The 19,990-nt window shown below is 37.1% G+C and overlaps 1 protein-coding gene across 1 annotated transcript in view; it reads left to right on the forward strand.

Annotated features, from left to right (window-relative positions):
* Positions 1-19,990, forward strand: part of LOC101741207 (suppressor of lurcher protein 1) — a 338,026-nt gene that overhangs the window by 56,883 nt on the left and 261,153 nt on the right. The window contains exon 2 of the mRNA XM_038011405.2: positions 12,176-12,234. Coding sequence (XP_037867333.1) covers positions 12,211-12,234 — 24 coding nt within the window. The 5' untranslated portion in view covers positions 12,176-12,210. The remainder of the gene's footprint in view (positions 1-12,175; positions 12,235-19,990) is intronic.

A 19,990-nucleotide genomic window follows, 5' to 3' on the forward strand; every position in this document is an offset into this window, starting at 1 on the left:
TGTGCGAAAGAAAAATCGTGAGCGCTTCACCGTGATTCGCCCCTATGATGTCTGACGATGGTGTTGATAAACGTGGTTTCTCCGACATATACATAAATCTGATGCAACGGTTATTAAGTTATCGTGTGCTAGAGTTGCTGGGCGCTAGAAATTGTGAAGCTGTTGTTAGGTTGTTGCCAACTTTGGCATTTCTTTCTCGTCGTTTCTGTGGACTTTCACAGAAACGACTGTAGCTTTGAGACTTAAAATTGAAACATAACGACTGTCGTGCACTTCTAATACAAATGCAAGATTACTTTGCGATAGAAACAAGCAGAACTGAACCGTGAATCACATCTGTTACTACCAGACTTGAGATGGAAACAAAGGGATTACTTGAGTAATAAATAAGTAAATTAAAAAAAAAATATTTACATCAAAGCGAAAGCAAACTAAATTTTATTTTCTAATTAATTTATTTTATTTACCTCGATAAGATCATAATAGTAAAAATTATTGTATTTTATTTTATGCATGATACGTGTGGAAGTTTTCAATTTAACCGCATGTCGTGAAGTTGATGAAAAGTACTTTTCAATGTTTTATACACATGTAGATGTAAACCAAGCTAGTGAAAGCGATGTTTTGATACAGTAGTAGCTTAAAGTTTCTCTTACCTTATAGATTATTCGTATTCTGTCATTAATACTCGCATATAGTATTGCTTTAAATATAGCGGCATGATTAATGCAATAATTGCGTACTGTTCAAAGATTTAATATATTTTACATTTCGGCAATCGTTCTTAAAACTGGGCCGACGTATTATTTAATATTTATGGCTTTCAGTAGTTGCCTATGGTTGTCTAGTACTATCATAGGTCAACGCAAAACCACGTTGTCTATATCAAACTATTGTTTATTTTTCTATAAGCGTTAATGCTAATAGAATGTAAAAATATTTTTTTTATTACTTAGACCGGTGAATGAGCGGCGAACGATCAAGCCAGTGTTAAGGGGTTACGGGAGATCATAGACATCAACAACTAAAAAGTCGCCAATCATTTTGAGATATGAGTCCTAAATCTGTTTTACAATATAAAAGTTTCCCCATCTTTCAAACCCAAACGCTTAACTGCTTCGCGACAGAAATTGTACCTACTTACAGAGGCCTATATTACGCCACCACGACTGCATTGGAAAGCCTGAAACAACTCTGTAGTTTCCTGAACAAAAAAAAAACAAAAATGCAGATTTATTTCCAATACAGAACTATGAATCTCGTAATAGTCCGAGGTGGCACATCTATTTCTGCGGCCGGTAAATGCCTAAGCTCTGGCCGCAACGGCAATGCCCTAATTATATACACTCGTTTGCTACAACGCCCCGAGAATTACTAGGCCCTACTATATATTCTCATTACTATAAAATGATATTATGGGACGAGGCATTTTCTTTGGTGTTCGAGAATCGTAAGCATAGTTCGTGCTAGTTTTTGCTTTTAATCTTGCATTTTTATGGTAATTAAATTATTTCCGACCTTTCGAATACATTACAATTTTCGTGGTCACGAACGACTTTTAATTAAATGTTATAAGTATTTAAGAATGATGAGCCTTCATGAGTGCTTCAATAGGACGGTAGTATTAAAAGTGAGAACTAACATTACACTAATGCCGGTCGGTGATTGATGAAATGTGGTGTAATGTCCAGAAAATTAGCAGCCCATTCTCTGATGAATCCTAATGTCGCTTTTGACGACAATGAGAAGTGATGGCCGCCATTGTAGACATACAGCCTTAATAATCTGAAGTCACTGAAAAGTTGTAACTTCTTGCAACTATTCCTATGAAGAAGACTGCTGAAGTTAATTTATTTATATATTTATTTCTCTAATTGATGGACGAGCTCACAGTCCACCTGGTGTTAAGTGGTTACTGGAGCTCATAGACATCTACAATGTAAATGCCGCCACCACATGAGATATGCGTTATAAGGTCTCGGAATAGTTACAGCAGCTGCCCCACCCGTCAAACCGAAACGCATTACTGCTTTACAACAGAAATAGGCAGGGCGGTGGTACCTACCCGTGTGGACTCACAAGAGGTTCTATCACCAGTAATTACGCAAATTATAATTTTGCGGGTTTGATTTCATTACTCGCGCTAATAATAAGCTGATATTGGTATATCGGCCTGAAGTGCACTTGTTTAAATGGGCCGACGATCAGTTCCGCTCAAAGGAACAATTGGACACGAAACCGAATAGAACGCATGGTAGGGAGGATATTTACGGCTGAATGAAGTTTCACACCCTCCTTTGTGCCTTGAAATAACTACAAAGGTCCGAAAGGGTTAGATCTCCTCTTTAATTTTAAGTTGTTAGATAAGTTGTTAGTTTATTCCTGGATATTTTTAACCATCTAAATAGATAGATATATATATTTATTACCACCGTGTGTTGCCTATCACTGCTTTCTTTATCTTTCATTCTCTTGGTAAAAATTAACGATAAAAAGAGACTTGAAATTTTTTATTTAAAAATTTATGCATGTTACAAGACTTTTTTTGTGTTTTTTGTAAGTTTCAAATTTTTCATCAAATTAGCTTTAAATAAATATAAAAACTGCGTTATAACCAAAACCACAGAAAAATACACACGTAGATAGTGTCATAATCTCGATTTTCACATATTTGTGAAAAGCGTTACAAATGTTTGTTTGAAAGCTCTTTTCGCTGATTAGTGAAGCTTAACTATGCTTTTGATGAAATCCAAATGAGTTGCGTAGTGACCACGTAAATGAAGGTATCCCAAGGGGCGACGAGTGAATCACCGCGTCCGCTAGCGTCGAATTTTCTAGTAACACGGCTCGTTCTCAGAACCAAATCGATCGAAAAACAATTGAATGACAGTAAAAGTTATGTACTTAATGCGTTTCGGTTTGAAGGGCGGGCCAGCCGTTGTAACAATACATGAAACCTTAGAACTGCTATCTCAAGGTGGGGTCTCAGGGTGGGTGGCGCATTTACGTCATAGATGTCTATGGGCTCCAGTAACCACTTAACACCAGATGGGCTGTGAGCTCGTCCAACCATCTATGCAATAAAAAAAAAAACTTAAATACATCGATCACGAACAAAATGCCGCCTGTGTTTATGATGGCTCTTCGCATTATCAACAGAAAATAGAGCAATTTAAATCATAATGCCCACCATTAAATCGCGTATTAAGATCGAATTTGGTTATTATCGTCGCATAAGCGATATCACGATCTCTTTACTGGCCTGGATTAGTGAAATAAAATTTGCTTGTTTTTCAGAGAAAAATGTAATATTGTGTAACGTAGTCTCATAAATACAATGTAAGTGCATCTTCATGTGATTCCACCACCCGCCACTAAGCCTGCTATTGTTGCCAGAGGTAGATTTACACTAGGGTCAAGTGCACAGGGCGGCAAATTTTTTAGAGGCAAAATTTTTTTTTTTGTCTTTACAGGATTGCTCAATTTATTTACTGTTTAATTGATGATTCAAGAAATTCAATTCATCCATTATTTGTGAAAAATAATATTTTGGGACTTTTGGTAAAAATTAATAATCAAAATGATTTAATCAATTTGTTTCCTTGGAGATTTAAAACAATAATCGCCTTTTCTATTTTCTGGAATTCAAGAAATTTACTTAGGTTTTATTTAAAGTAATATAGTTATAAGTCGCCCTTAGTGCCAAATTTATAATTCTTAGTAAGAAAACGAATATTTATTTATGTTCTTGGAACATATAACACATAATAAAGTTTTTGTAATAAATTCGTTGTTTTAATTTTGAAAAACAGAATTTAAAAACTATAAGTTTCAGTAAAATTCCAGTATTAGGGCGGATTTTTTTCCGGTGCCCAGGAGCGGTATTTAGTTTAAATCCGGTCCTGATTATTGCTCAGTTTTATTGAACTTTGAAATTATTTATCTTCCTTGATACAGCGTTATCGTTTTATTAATGCGATAATATAAATGAAAAAATAATGAAAAAACAGTAAAATTATAGGCCTGTGAATTGTTTCCTCTTGTACAAAATTCAAACCGAATATTATTGAGCCATAAATATAGCTGAAAGTTTTCGTTGGGAATACGACTCGTTGCGTGAGCGGTTTCATTATTATGACTATAGTGTAGTCTTCTCCGCACCTATTCCTGTGTAATAAGCACGCACTTTAGCCAGAGTGCTGGGCGTCGGTATCGCGTGCAAACCAGAATAGGACCCCAAACGAAACCGTGTTATTACATAAAATCGCTTTTATGTCAACGTACTCGACGAATATTGGAGGGAGTAATTATGCGATAATCGACCCTCGTTAATTATGGACGTTAAATGTCCTGATAAGGTAACGTGTTTTTAATTATGCCCTCTGCTTTGAAGTCAGTGCACTTTACTAGGAAGATCACAATCATACGAATTTCTACCTTCAGTGTTTCACCTTTAAATTGGTGAGGAAATTATATTGGTTTAGTTTTATTCGATAGATTAATTGATGAGGCACGAACGTAGTGTGTATAATTCAGAGTTTTAATGTCAAATCGGTGAGAAAATTATATTGGATTAGTTTTATTCGGTATATTAACCGGTGGGGCAAAAAAGTACTGGAATTGAGACCTCGTAATGGGCTTCGTAACGTTGGCAGACAACCAATGAGGTGTACCGACAACCTGGTCAAGATAGCTGGTAAGGACTGGATGAAGGCAAAGGACCGAAACGAATGGAGTGCTTATGAAGAGACCTACACTTAGCATTGGGTGGACAATACTAAGTGCAGTAGCTTAGGTTAGGTTAGCTGCTTAGTTAGGTAGGCAGCGGCTTGGCTAACGGTAGGCAAAGCCTTGGCGAACGGTAGGCAGCGGCTTGGCTCTGCCCCTGACATTGTTGAAGTCCATGGACGACCGTAGCCACTGACCATCAGATGGGCCGTATGCTCGTCTGCTTACACGGGCAATAAAAAAAAAGGTTAAAGAGGAAAGAGTTTTATAGTAAAACGCTCCTCCTCTTTGCGTCGTATTCCTCAATGCTGAGGGCTCTGAAAACCCTTCTGTATCACTTTCTAGCAGAGTACAATTAAAATTATTTTCATTATACAGCAGAATATTTATTTCAGGTGAAACAATAAGTACTCTTAGTCGAATTAACATGAACATGTACCTAGTTGGGAGCATTTTAACTACAAGTCATTTAGTTAGAAATTAGATCTTTAGATGCGATTGCTGTACTTACGTATTTAAATATTCATAAGTGTGTCAAGTGCCCAATTTATAACGAAAGCGGCCACGTAATAAGTTGTTTTATCAGATTCGTAATTAGTGAAACAATGTTTTTTCGGGTCCCCGTTTAGAACGACATAACATAACACTTAGTTGAATTTAATTCTGTTTTTTTTTTCAAGCATTTCACTCCAACTTTATGTGACTCTTGAATATTATTTAAATAAATTCACTTTTCTCGGTTTCCCGCAAGGAGCGTGTTTGCATACGCGCGCGCAGTTCAAAGACCGTAAAAACCATAAACTAAGAGAATATTCAAACGTTTAATTTGCAGGTGGAGTGAAAAATAAACGAAATTAGCTTTACTATTAACTTGGGGCAAAGTCGGCCCCATTAATTCGAGCGGTGACTGAAGGGAGGGTGTACACTTTGGAATTTGTGAATTCTTTGTGGCGCAGTAAGGCGGAAGAGTTTCCATTCGTAGCAAACGTAATGATGCAAAAATACGCATTAGTAGTTTCCACGCAGTGGACGCGTGAGAAATTATGCGTCTCGTACAATCATCACATAGTTCGTATCGTATGTCGTATCACTCTTGTCAGAGCGGTCGTGGTCGTCATCCAGCATCATTGTTGTGGGCAGATGTTATGCGCCTCACGAGCAACCGCCACTCCTCCCGGTTTGTGGTGAGCCTGGTGCACTCATGCAAACAGCCGCCAACTGCCGACTTGATCTGGTCGGTCCATCGCCATAATCGACACTTCTGTTTGCATGGAAAATTTTCGATTTATTTTCTATCCAAGCGCGTTCGTCATAGTATTTTTCTGGAGCGCATACTTTTACTAACAACAATTAAGTTAGAGCGAAAACATGTCTATAAATCAAAGCTCATTATCTATTTTAATGAAAACTATTTAGATGCTTTCTGCTTTATAGAATAATCTATATCTATTTATAATATTTATACTAATATATAAATCTACAGTGGTTCTTACGGATGTTCCGTTATAACTACTGAACCATGCATCCGATTGACTTGAAACTCGGTATCCATGTAGAAAATACATGTACTCAATGGAAAGGCTAATATTTATATGAGTGTTGGACTCCCTAATAATAATGACCATAAATAATAATGTTAATTTTAGATGCCCAGCGAAGCGGGCGAGTACGGCTAGTACTATACAAAATCATGAGTTAGTATTGATTTTTCTTGATACATATTAAAATCACTGGTACATAACCAAGTGTGCAGCCGGCCGGATCGTAAAAGAAAAAAGTCTCCTAACGGCACTAATTGGGTGCTAAAGTAAATATTTAAAAAGGTGAGCGTGAAACGCAGGGTTTTAACTTTTCAATTGCGTCAATTAACAGAGACCGGTCTCAGCTGCCGGCTAAATTATACGAAACAGAATTTTTATAACGAATTGTTTAAATATAATCCAGTTCAACCGTAACTGCTTGGAGACTGCTTTGTGAGGTACAGTTAATAATTGAGGCTGTTTCATGTTTATTATTTTGTTCGTAAAATTTTTAAATTATCGGTTGCGGTAACGTTATATATCTATTTATTTTATGGATATCTTTTCTATAATACCTCTGGGTCAGCGGAGGGACTTCAGTTCTCTCTGTATTTTATACCGTATGTTCCATGGGGAGTGCTCTGAGGAATTGTTCGAGATGATACCGGCATCTCGTTTTTACCATCGCACCGCCCGCCACCGGAGTAAAGTTCATCCGTACTACCTGGAGCCACTGCGGTCATCCACAGTGCGTTTCCAGAGATCTTTTTTGCCACGTACCATCCGGCTATGGAATGAGCTCCCCTCCACGGTGTTTCCCGAGCGCTATGACATGTCCTTCTTCAAACGAGGCTTGTGGAGAGTATTAAGCGGTAGGCAGCGGCTTGGCTCTGCCCCTGGCATTGCTGAGGTCCATGGGCAACGGTAACCATTCACCATCAGGTGGGCCGTATGCTCGTCTGCCTACAAGGGCAATAAAAAAAATAATAATAATAATAATAATGTATTATCAATAGTACACCGCAACATACCTGCTTTATTATTTATATTTTCTAGAAACTTCTGTAAATTAAACGGTTGTCTGGAATAGATAGCTTGTACACATGTATCTGCATTTTGACTGTTTTTGAATATAAATTGTGTTTTGATGTGCATTAAAGTGTATTTTCTCTCTTCTCTCTGTCTTGCTCTATTCATTTTTAGAATATAATCGCCCTACGCTTTTAGCAGATGATGTAGCACATGACGTAGGTATTATAATATTTGCATGAATACCTGCAAACTATGCAGTCACCTTTTAAGTCATGTTTTATATAAATCGAGCGGTGAAAGGCTATTTGGTTTAAGCAACATTTTTGCAACTTTACAGGTGAGCCATTAAAAGTTTAAGGTTTGAAAAAATATCATAACAAAAAAAACTTCTTGAGATATTTGAATGTAGTAAACTTAATTGAAGTTCAATAAAAAAACATCGAACTGTTGATGCTAATACCAATCAAATAAAACGCACCTTTAATTACAAAGATAAATGTCACGTATTAAACTAAATGTCGCTTAAACCAAATAGCTTTTCAACCCTCGATATATAGAATTTCAGATTATGAAAATAAAATTCATTTGAATTTAGATTATTGCTAGCCCTATATAAATTACGTTTCAAATGACCATTATTTTAAAACTTCATGGTTAAAGAAAGACTTGTTATTTATGTTAAACTAGCTGACCCGGCAGACTTTGTAGTGCCTCGATCGACAAATAAAAGACCTAAACTTTTGTATAAAATAATCTCCAAACAAACAAAAGGCATCCGTCCTCCCCACATGTCAAAGGAAAAACAAAATTGTTATTCTTATTTAATTCCGAACATTTTCATATTTATCTACCTTTTAAACCTTTTCTGGACTTCCACAAATAATTCGAGACCAAAATTAGCCAAATCGATATCGATCGATTCATTGAAAAAAATATTAGTTGTAAGAATGATTGATCTTATGGTCATTCACCCTTTGTGGCCAAATTAAATATCTTTGCGAAAGGTGTTCATTGTTCATGGGTTGCGGTTCTTCGCTTTGTTTTTGCATGTTTTCCGGCACCCATGGCTCAAGAGAAACTCTTACCTAAAAGCCGCTGAATATGTTAAATATTTATTATTTTAATTTTAATTATTTGGAAAAGAAGTACATTTTACAGTATTACGGAGGGTTTTTTTATTGCTTAGTTGGGTACACGACACAAGGTGTTCAGTGGTTACAGAGACTTATACACATATACAGCGTAAATCCCGCCACCCACTTAGAGACATGAGTTCCAAAGCCTCAGTTTTTATAGCACAATCGCTGCCTTACCTTTCAAAGCGAAACGCATTACTGCTTCACGGCAGTAATAGACCTACGTATAAGTACCTCCTACCCATGCGGACTCACAAGGTGAGCTACCATCAGTATTGCGTGTCAGTATTAATAATTTTGCGGGCTTCGATTTTATTATACGATGTTATTCCTTCACCTTGGAAGTCAAGTCAATCGCGAACATTTGCTATGTACGTGTTTCATTACAAAAATTGGTATCTACCTGCGGGATTCGAGCATTGTTTTTTTTTCTTTTTTTCCTACCTGTGCTGATAGCCTTGAGAGGCTATTTCAGCTTCGCCCTAACGTGTAGGTGAGTTCACGGGGCTCAAACCGGGAGTAACGCTAACACTGGCTCAAGCAAGAGCAGTGCTACGCAGAATCTACCAACAGATCGGAAACGCGACCTACTGAGAAGATCCGGCGAGAAACTCAGTGGGCTGTGTCTCTGGGTTAATTTACACGTCGAGTCCTTGGTCGTAAGCGGCGGATTCGGCAAGCACGGTGACCGATGCTTGAGGTATCTAAAAGCACCGTTAATGGATCGGGAGGATCCGTAATGACATGCTTAGGGCGACATCGACTGTTTATCATTCGGTCTATAGGATCGGGTACGTAGTTACCGGCGGCCACGACAAGAGGGTTTTCATGTCGCGTCGCCTTCTCAAAGTGGCGCAGTGATGCCGACTGTAGTTACTGACTGAGGAACACGGTTGCATCTTTTGACGCGAATGCAACGGTCGTCTTATCCTTTAGACCACGACTACTTCATCCATCTTTTTTTATTTTTATTTTTTATTGCGTTTGTAGGCAGACGAGCATACGGCCCACCTGATGGTAAGTGGTCACCGTCGCTCATGGACGTCAGCAATGCCAGGGGCAGAGCCAAGCCGCTGCCTACCATATAGAACTCTCCGCAAGCCTCGTTTGAAGAAGGACATGTCATAGCGCTCGGAAAACACCGTGGAGGGGAGTTCATTCCAAAGCCGGATGGTACGTGGCAAAAAAGATCTTTGGAAACGCACTGTCGATGAACGCAGCGGTTCCAGATAATATGGATGAACTCTGCTCCGATGGCGGGAGGTGCGATGATAAAAAGGAGATGAGGGAATCATCTCGAATAATTCCTCAGAGCATTCCCCATGGACCATGCGGTATAAAACACAGAGAGAACCGAAGTCCCTCCGTAGACCCAGAGGATCCAAGCGATCCGCCAGAGCAGGACTATCGACCATCCGAACAGCCCGTTTCTGTATGGAGTCAAATGGAAGTAGCTGGTATTTGGGAGCCCCGGCCCAGAGGTGAGAGCAGTACTCCACGCGAGGTCGGACCTGCGCTTTATAAAGCGCAAGTCTCTGTCCAGGCGTGAAATACCGCTTCGTTCTGTTGAGAACTCCCAACATTTTAGAGGCCAATTTGGCTTTACCTTCCAAATGACTCCGAAACTGGACATCGCTCGAAATATCGACCCCTAGAATCCCGATACTCGCGGAAATCTATTGGAATTATCAAACAATTCGGTACTACTGGCAACAGAAGCTTCAGCTGTTATTTCTGTATGTTGGCACTAACGCGAATCGATTTCCATTAACATAGAAAACGTTTTATCTCGATTACTTGGCATTCCTCTCGTTTATTACTTTTCGATGGCCCGTAGAATAGATCGAGTTGAAAATTTTAATTTTTCGAAATTACTCGAACCCGACAATTAGTTATTCATTCGATTTTTATGACTTTGCTTAATATTGTATATTAGTTATGGTAACTAATTAACGTTGTGATATCTGCAATTTTGTCTATCATCTCCACAATCGTGAACTAGGCTTCCACCACAAAGCAATAAATGAATCTAGATACGGGTTCACGTCCACAAGCTCACTGAAAGGAAAATCTGCGCGCATTCCGCAATAATAATTTCCACTAATTTCGTTTTAAAACTTTTAAATGATTAAATCCGAAAATGGTATTAACGACACCCGGGCGATCACAAAACGCGAGCTGATTCTCGAATACGGGTCGTTTGTCATTTTTCCATTAAAATAAAGGCTCACCGGTAATAAACTGGGAACATTTATAACTTGTAATTTATGGACATTTTATGGTATTGATAAATTTACCTGCCACCGAACAGAGCTCAGAGTACCCGATAATCAGTACCGGATTGTGTTTTGTTTATTTATCACATGCCGAGCGTTATTTTCCGTTTGAGAAAATCGCATTTGAGTTTATCGAAATATAAATATTTGTAATGATGTAAGCTCACACACGTTCTTCGTATGGAATGGTAAAACAATCTAGCCTATATTTATAGTTTAGATTTATTATATTCAAAAGTCGGCGCTGATGTTAATGGAAAATGTTTGAGGCTCCTTTGCTCATCTTTTTTTTTACTGGAGCCCATAGACATCGACAACGTAAATGCGCCACCCACCTTGAGATATAAGTTCTAAGGTCTCAAGTATAGTTACAACGGCTGCCCCACCCTTCAAACCGAAACAAATTACTGCTTCAGGGCAGAAATAGGCGGGGTTGTGGTACCTACCCACGCGGACTCACAAGAGGTCCTACCACCAGAAAGCGACCACCTTTAAAGCGATGTTTTTTTTGGCCGAGCGCTGAACCTCTGGGCGGAATCCTCGTGTAGAAGATGATGCATGGAGTATGTGGGACTGCCCTATCTACCCACTAGACTATTCTTCTTCCTGCTGGCCCAATGTTCGCCCGCGACAGAACCCGAAAGAAGTAGGAGGTGTGACTGCGGTCAAAATGGTACAGAAAAATATATTTTAATCTCTGCTATATCACTTAATATTAAACTATGATCTCAATAAAAAATTAACTGTTAAACTTAATATATATTGTATTTTATTCATATGTTTATAGTAGACAGAGAATACATAGGCAAAATAATTTTAGCATTTTGAAATAATTTGTATAAAGGCGAGCTTAGCTAGTGATGTTTTGGTATTTACGGCATTTGCCAGTCATAGTATAAAGGCGAGCTTGACTTGTGTTATTTTAGTATTTTCTTTGGCATATGCCAGTCGTAGATACAATTAAAACTAATTTGACGACATTAATCGTCCGTGACCACGAAAACTGTAAAGTATTCGAAACGTGGTGGTAGGACCTCTTGTGAATCCATGCGGGTAGGTACCACCACCCTGCCTATCTGCCGTGAAGCAGTAAAGCGTTTCGGTTTGAAGGGCGGGGCAGCCGTTGTAACTATACTTGAGACCTTAGAACTTATATCTCAAGGTGGGTGGCGCATTTACGTTGTAGATGTCTATGGGCTCCAGTAACCACTTAACAACAGGAGGGCTGGGAGCTCGTCCCAAGCAATAATAAAAAAGAAAGAAAACGTCTGAAATATAATAATAAAAAATGCGAAATGAAACCATAAAAGTAGTTTTAGTTTTATTATGTTTTTTTTATTTATGCTGTTTTTTTTCTAGAAATATTCTGTTTTTGAATAGTTCGATCATAAATAGATCAGTATCGGGGCTACCGTTTTCTAGGAATATAAAAATATTGACAAGTAAAAAAAAACACTTTCTAAAAACCCATGTTTCATTTCAGGTATCTCAGACTAATTGTAACGATGTTGCGCCATCATGCGGAGCGGTAATGCCATGGAGGTTCGTAATTCACTTTAATATTCATTCTGAAGTAACATCTCTGTTTCATAAACAAATATTATTTGTTTATTTTGGTTTTGTTTTTACTTAAGACTAGCGACTAGCTGAGCTTCGGAAATGTTAACTTTTATTGTTATTGACAGCCGAGTCCCGCGATGTTACCCCCGGTTATTGTCGTACCGCGGGTGACGCCGCGGGGCGAATCTAGTCTAAAAAAAGTCTAAGTTAATCCTTATATCATCAGCTACTTATCAGTGAAAGTGTCGTGACAGACGGACGAAAATAAAAATGTAGTTTTGTATATTATGTACTGTGGTATACATACTTACGCATTTAGTAAAAAGTGGTTATTATATTAATAAAAACAGACACTCCAATTTTATTTATTTGTATAGATACTAGGCTACATAATGTTTGAGACAATGTCAAATAAGTGTTTGAAAGGTTAGACAAAGATGAGTTCGTATTCTGTACATTATGAAGCCGAAAATATGAAAGAGCAGTTTTTCTATTTAGTATAGAATCTGTTGTAGGTATATTTTTGTCTGGTCCACTGTTTTTAACGACAAACAAAGAGGAGGAGTTTCGGAACTTGGAGTATCGTTTGTCGAATGTTGAACCGTATTTTTGTGGTACAAGTAACAGGCTGAAGATGATTTGCCAATAAGAAGTTTCTGCCGGTCGTCGACATGACAAATTGCTAGAATTGATTTTCATTTGTTTTGTTTTACTTATCGATTTTTTAAGTATTTGTTTCGTTTCTAGTATTGAGAATGCGTCTTAGCCCCACTTGAGCAGCAGAGTGTAGATTAATTGGTCCATCATTAGAACGAACTTCTTTAACGCGACCTGAGATGGGGCTAACTCGTATAGATTATCACGTGAAGCCTTTGATTTGGCTTAACTATAAATAAGTTTTCTTTAAATAATAATTATTCATTAAAGTATAAGTAAATTAAAGTAAGAAAATTGTGATTATTTTATATTTTAGTCATGACTAAATGTAGCTAACGATTTATGGAGACAGAAACTAAACATCTGAAAATATGGAGAGAAAATGCCACGGGTCGGATCAGCGTTCCGCCTTTTTTTTCCATTAAGTAATTTAATTGAACTGAACTTTCTAATAATACATTAAAATGATTATTTCTCGTAACCTAGTTTGTAGAGAATACTTTAAAATATTAAATAAAAAATCTAACCATTTCGCTTATTCTTGGACCATGCAATCATTTCGGTTCCTTGTATCTCTGCGGTTTCATAACTACAGCCCGAGGAGGCACCACTGACAAGCGCCGCTCGACAATATTATTTTATTTCGCTTTTTCCAGTTTCAACACTCGACTAGTGACGCTATTTTTATTATTTTCTTACTTTTTATTAAGGAAAATTTTAAATTAGCACAACGAGCGAACATAAATTGTTTTAATGGAAGTTTTGAGTTACACTACCGTTCTGCATTGATGTTGTAAAATGATGTTGTAGACCAATTCAATATTCGAACATCTGTCTCATGCTTCACGCATTGGTGTGGTAAAGATCTCATAGGGATCGGATTCCGTAATAAGTCGATATCAAACCCTGACGTTCAATCTATGTACCGTATTAAAAGTTACGAAAAACTTTTCTAATTTTAATTTTTACGACAACTATTTTCTGGCCTCCCATTGAAGCCGATCTCCATAACAATTCACAATCGGAGCCTTGTAAAAAATTAATCATTAAAGTTCATATTAAAAAAGTTTCGGGCACGATGAAAAGTTTTAAGAGTAATTTCGTTTCTAAGGAATGCTCCTTAACTTTTATTCTGCCTACTCGAGTTCATTTACTCTGTCATGCTGGTGCGTAAATCCGTTTGCCTAGTTCAACGTTTAAATTAGAACATTGAATTTGACTTATCACAAGCTGCTTTAACAAACTTGTAAACAAGCGAACAAGAGACACGAGAATTAAAATTGTTATGAAGTCGTCGTGGCATAAAGGATAACACGTCCGGTGCATTCGTGTTGAAGCGATGCACCGGTGTTCGAATCCCGCAGGCGGGTACCAATTTTTCTAATGAAATACGTACTCAACAAATGTTCACGATTGACTTCCACGGTGAAGGAATAACATCGTGTAATAAAAACCAAACCCGCAAAATTATAATTTGCGTAATCACTGGTGGTAGGACCTCTTGTGAGTCCGCGCGGGTAGGTACCACCACCCCGCCTATTTCCGCCGTGAAGCAGTAATGCGTTTCGGTTCGAAGGGTGGGGTAGCCGTTGTAACTATACTGAGACCTTAGAACTTATATCTCGAGGTGGGTGGCGCATTTACGTTGTAGATGTCTATGGGCTCCAGTAACCACTTAACACCAGGTGGGCTGTGAGCTCGTCCGTCCATCTAAGCAATAAAAAATAAAAAAAAAATAAAGGACAACAGGCCCAGTGTATTCGTCTTGAGTGATAAGACTGTGTCTGCGTTCGGATCCCGGAAGGCAGGTACCGATTTTTCTAATGAAATATGTATTGGTGGTTTAATGCTATTTTCAATAGAACGGCTGCTCCACCCTTCAAAGCGAAACGCATTACTGCTTCACGGCAGAAATAGGCTAGGTAGTGGAACCTACCCGTGCGAACTCACAAGAGGTCCTACCACCAGTAATAACGCAAATTATAAATTTGCGGGTTTGATTTTTACTACACGATGTTATGTCTTCACCGTGGAAGTCAATCGTGAACATTTGTTAAGTACGTATTTCATTAGAAAAATTGGTACTTGTCAGCGGGATTCGAACACCGGTGCATCGCTAGATACGAATGCACCCGAAGTCTTATCCTTTAGGCCACGACGAGACTGCAATAAAGACATCATCACAATGCCGCAAAGTGAATGGTAGAAAACACGGAAATCCCGGAATTCACACATAAATTCCGTGAGCCCATTTGTTTGTTCAGTGATAAAAGAGATTGTAAGGAAAAATGAAACAATCCGAAATTAAATTTTTAATAAATAAAAAAAAAGAAATTGTTTAGTGAACAATTCTATTTTCATAAGTTGGGATTTAACTGTCGTTACGTTTAAAACCTTCTGGCGGAACACGATAATACGTTTAATGGCGTCGTAATGGGCATTTTTATGCGTCCACTATTTGCGATGCTGATGCGATTAAAGTGAATGGAAGTAATTTGGGTTTCTCGGAGGATTTTCTTTGTAAATTTCACGATCACGACTTTGAACTCGAAATTGAAATGTGGTTTTAGACCTTCGCGATAATAAACGTTTTTGTTTGCTACTGATCGTTTCAAACCTTGAATTTGTTGAAGTTTTACGAACGAAGTTCCTTATGGGACGATGCGGAGGGGTACCCTAACCGGGAAAAAACGTCCGTAACGTAAGATTTTTATTAGTAAAGCACACAGTGTACGACTTAACTTTGTAATAACGTACAAAAAAATAAATATATTTTTTATCATTCATTGACAACGATCTCAGAGCGTTCGTTTGCGCAATACACTAACTCTATGCAAACAGCCGTGAACGAAGTGTACCACAATAAGTTCGCACGTTACCGAATGACCGCGGGTTGTTGCGAAACCTCCAGTTTTATTTTCTTTATACCTCGAATAGAACTTAAAATTAATATTTTTATAATAAGGAACTTCGTTCCTATTCGGTGTCCCACGACACCAGACTCTTTTTTTTTTTATATCATCGACGGGTGAATGAACTTACGCCCACCTGGTATTAAGTGATTATACCGGAGCCCATAGACATCAACAATGTAAAAACCGCCGCCTATTAATGTGGTGAAAAACCTTATATCTGCCTGCTGGATTTGAACTTTGGAAATACATATTATGAGTACACTGGAGGTCTTATCCCATAGGTGACGACGACACGACACGAAACAAAGCTTTATAATTTTATAAAATAAGCTATATATTCATTATCTCATACTATGGAAGTATTTTTTTTTCGATCTATAAAATGGTGACAATAAAACCCTATAATAGCAACTTCTTTCATGGGAGTTTTTTTATTGTCCTTGTAGGCAGACGAGCATACATGTTATGAGACGAAATAAAAATGAGGTTGGTAAGAGAGTGTTAACTATGAATGTGGAAGGATATAGAGGAAGAGGTAGACCTAAGAAGAAATGGATAGATTGCGTGAAAGACGATATGGGTAAGAAGGGAGTGAGCGAAGAAATGGAAGATAGAAGAGTATGGAAGGAGAAAACATGTTGCGCCGACCCCAGGTGACTGGCAGAAGGGCATGATAATGATGAGGCGGACGAGCATACGACCCGCTTGATGGTGAGCGGTTACCGTCGCCCATGGACTTCAGGAATGCCAGGGGCAGAGCCAAACCGCTGCCTACCAAATACCAACTGTTTTATATATTATGGACATATTTTTTTTCAAATAATTGTTCTAATAAAGTTATAAACAAGTTAATTAAAGACGTAAAACGTGTCCAATCAACTTGAAATTCAAGTCGTAAAGTTTATTGGTTTTAATTAAATTCAACGTTGAAAATTAAGTCACTTTGCGATAACTTCATAATAATTTCAACGTTAACTCGGCGCTTAAATGAAAATTTAAAAATAAATTATAGTAATTTCGTAACTTTCAATAAACTTTAAAATCAAAATTGATGAATCAAAAGCGCTTAATGTGCGATGAAGGTTCAATTCAATATACAGAATTTGTGAATTCTTTTTTAATAAAATATTGTTACTAATTATAATATATTCAATTAAAAAAGTATCGGGAACGGATGATAATAAAATATTGTTACTAATTATAATATATTCAGTTAAAAAAGTATCGGAAACGGATGATTTGTTTATGGTTCCAAACTCTATTTCTTGTTTTATTTTTTGTTGTTCTTAAGTTGGCACAACTGTTTTACATTTTGGCGCGAAGTTGGAGTTGCATTTGTTATTTAGATTAAATACAGTGCTGTTTTTAGTTAAATCATATCTAGTGGGTATTGTGAATTTCATAATTACAAAAACATCGAACAAAATGTCTTAAATTTTTCGATTCGCTGAAAATATTACAGAAGCCTTACCGTGAATCGACTTTGTCAAAAACACGTGCTTATGAGTGGTACAAGGCGTTCCAAAGCAGTCAAAATGAGATGAAAGATTTTGTTCGTCCTGATGGGCCATCAATGACTTCAATTGAAGTTAATATTGCATAAGTAAAGAAAATACATAGTGACTGAAACTTCATTCAAGCTTGATAGAGATAGTCACTGAAATTTTTGTGTTTTACGAGTCGATCCATTTTAAATAATCATATAAACCAGCTAACAAGCTTTGCAGTGGTGCCTTTCAACTGAACCAAAACCGAAAAACCACACCATATTCGTTCAAAAGTTGATATTGACTGTTCTCTTTGACTATCGCGATGTCCTACACTCGGAATTTTGCCAGTAACTCAAAAAAGGTAAATAAATAATATTATTTTAACGTTATGCGGCGTTTAAGAGAGCAAATTAAACGAAAATGCTCAGCTTTGTGACAAGAAAATTCTTGGATTTTGTACCACGATAATGCGCCTTTGCACAAGGCCATCGAATGAATTTTTGACCAAAAATTCAACAAATGCCATCGAGCAACCAGACCAACCACCACCAGATATAACAACAGGCGACTTTTTTCCATTTCCTAAAAGTAAATTACCACATAGTATAGAATTGGAGGCGAGAATTGAACTCAATTCCGGAAAAAGCACTTAAAGAATATCTTGATGATTGGATTATTCGCTGACTTAAGTGTATTGTTTCTGAAGGAGCATACTTTGAAGGTGATAAAATAAGTTTGGAAGAATAACTAACATTTTGTGTATTATTTATCTTTTCCCGGCACTTTCCTGACAGAATAGTGTACTGATAACAATAAAAAGAGTACGAAATCATGTTGTTTATTTCACTCACAATAAAATAACGATTTCTCTGTCTATTTGATTGTTTTTGAAGAGTATCGGTCAAACAATACTGGACCAATCTAACAATTGACTCTGAATTCTAGGGAGATTGAATCATGGAAAACATTATTGTGCGTAGATAGTAAGTACTGGATGCACTTTAGTCCAACGTAAAATTTTCCCGTATAAAATTACGGGTTAAGTTTAGAACAACACTTTAGACAGCTATTTAGAAATTATTTATATCTGAATAGTAAGTAATTCAATTGAAAATTCTAGCTTACTGATCTTTTTTTTTTTGCTTAGATGGGTGGACGAGCTCACAGCCCACCTGGTGTTAAGTGGTTACTGGAGCCCATAGACATCCACAACGTAGACGCGTCACCCACCTTGAGATACAAGTTCTAAAGTTTCAGTATAGTTACAACGGCTGCCCCACCCTTCAAACCGAAACGCATTACTGCTTCACGGCAGAAATAGGCAGGGCGGTTGTACCTACCCGCGCGGACTTACAAGTGGTCCTACCACCAGTAAAACGGCGGTACACGGCAAACTTTATGCGACGCTGTATGTACATATATAAACTCTGGCTCTTATTTGAAATTTGCTATAGTTGCAATGCTAAAAACTATAAAAATAAAAATGATTGAAACTAAACTGAATTTATTTTTATTAGACTAAACAAATTCTCCAGTCTTAAATTTTCCGTGTACGATTGCCATCATCCAGAACTCCACGTCAAGACAATTCATCCTCATTTATATAATAAATGACGGTACTCGTTTTAGTACCGAGCTCAGTTTGAATTTTACTGCGCATTCTGAAGTATTCCTGAAGTTTACGAATCGAGTTGTGCCGGTACGAAGTCGCGTTACACTTTCGAAATGATAATAAAATTTAATTACGTGTTCTTAAGTTCATATTTTCACTCTCATTTATCACGTATTTAATATACTGCTGAGATAACTTTACTTTAAGCTATACGAATAAGTTTTACGTTTTGAATCGAGGAATTGAGAAGAGTACTTTTTATAGGAATTAACCGGAGATCTTAGTAATACGAATCTAAGGAAGATAAAGGAAATATATCGTCTTCTCGCACTCAAAAATTACTAATTCTACAGGAGAATGTTTTAAAGGTTTAACATGCAATATCTTTAATATTAATCATCTTTGCAACATTTGCTTTTTATTTTTTACCAGTTACATTATCTGTATTTTAATGTAAGATAAAATTATATATTAATTTTGTTAATAGTAGTCAAAACATAAGTAAACTAAAAAAAAAAAGAACTAAAACTAAACTACGCTCTTTTGACAGTATTTATGGGAAAAATACTGGTGATACCAAACGTTTACGCATATTAACTCAATTTCGAATATTTTTGGAAATTGTACACTTTTAATGCCAAAAGGCGATATCTTGAGAAGATATTTGTTTAATTCAGTCCATAAATATGTGCGGAAATTGTTTTCACATTTTATACTGGCAGAAGGATATTATTTCAAACATGTTTCGTAATTGTTTCAACAAAACCCTGTTTAGGAAGGGAAAGAAAAAAAAAACTTTGAACTTGGAATTCCGAAATAAAAGTAATTGAAGGAACAGAGAATTAGCCTCAACTTTTTTTAACTTTGGTGCTTCGTTTGTTTTTGTTACTTGTTTTTTTTTCTCTCTTTCAACGAAGCGAAGTTCTGTTCTTGTGCTCACATTCCGATCAAATTAACTTTGAGACTTTTTCATTTCGTCTCGCCTTGTCTAATTTCTAAGTAATAAGAGACTTTATGTGTAATTGGATTCGTTAATTAAATTTATTATCTCGTTCGCGTTCAAA

The sequence above is a fragment of the Bombyx mori genome, chromosome 6, assembly GCF_030269925.1.
Source record: "Bombyx mori chromosome 6, ASM3026992v2".
Classification (NCBI taxonomy): domain Eukaryota; kingdom Metazoa; phylum Arthropoda; class Insecta; order Lepidoptera; family Bombycidae; genus Bombyx; species Bombyx mori.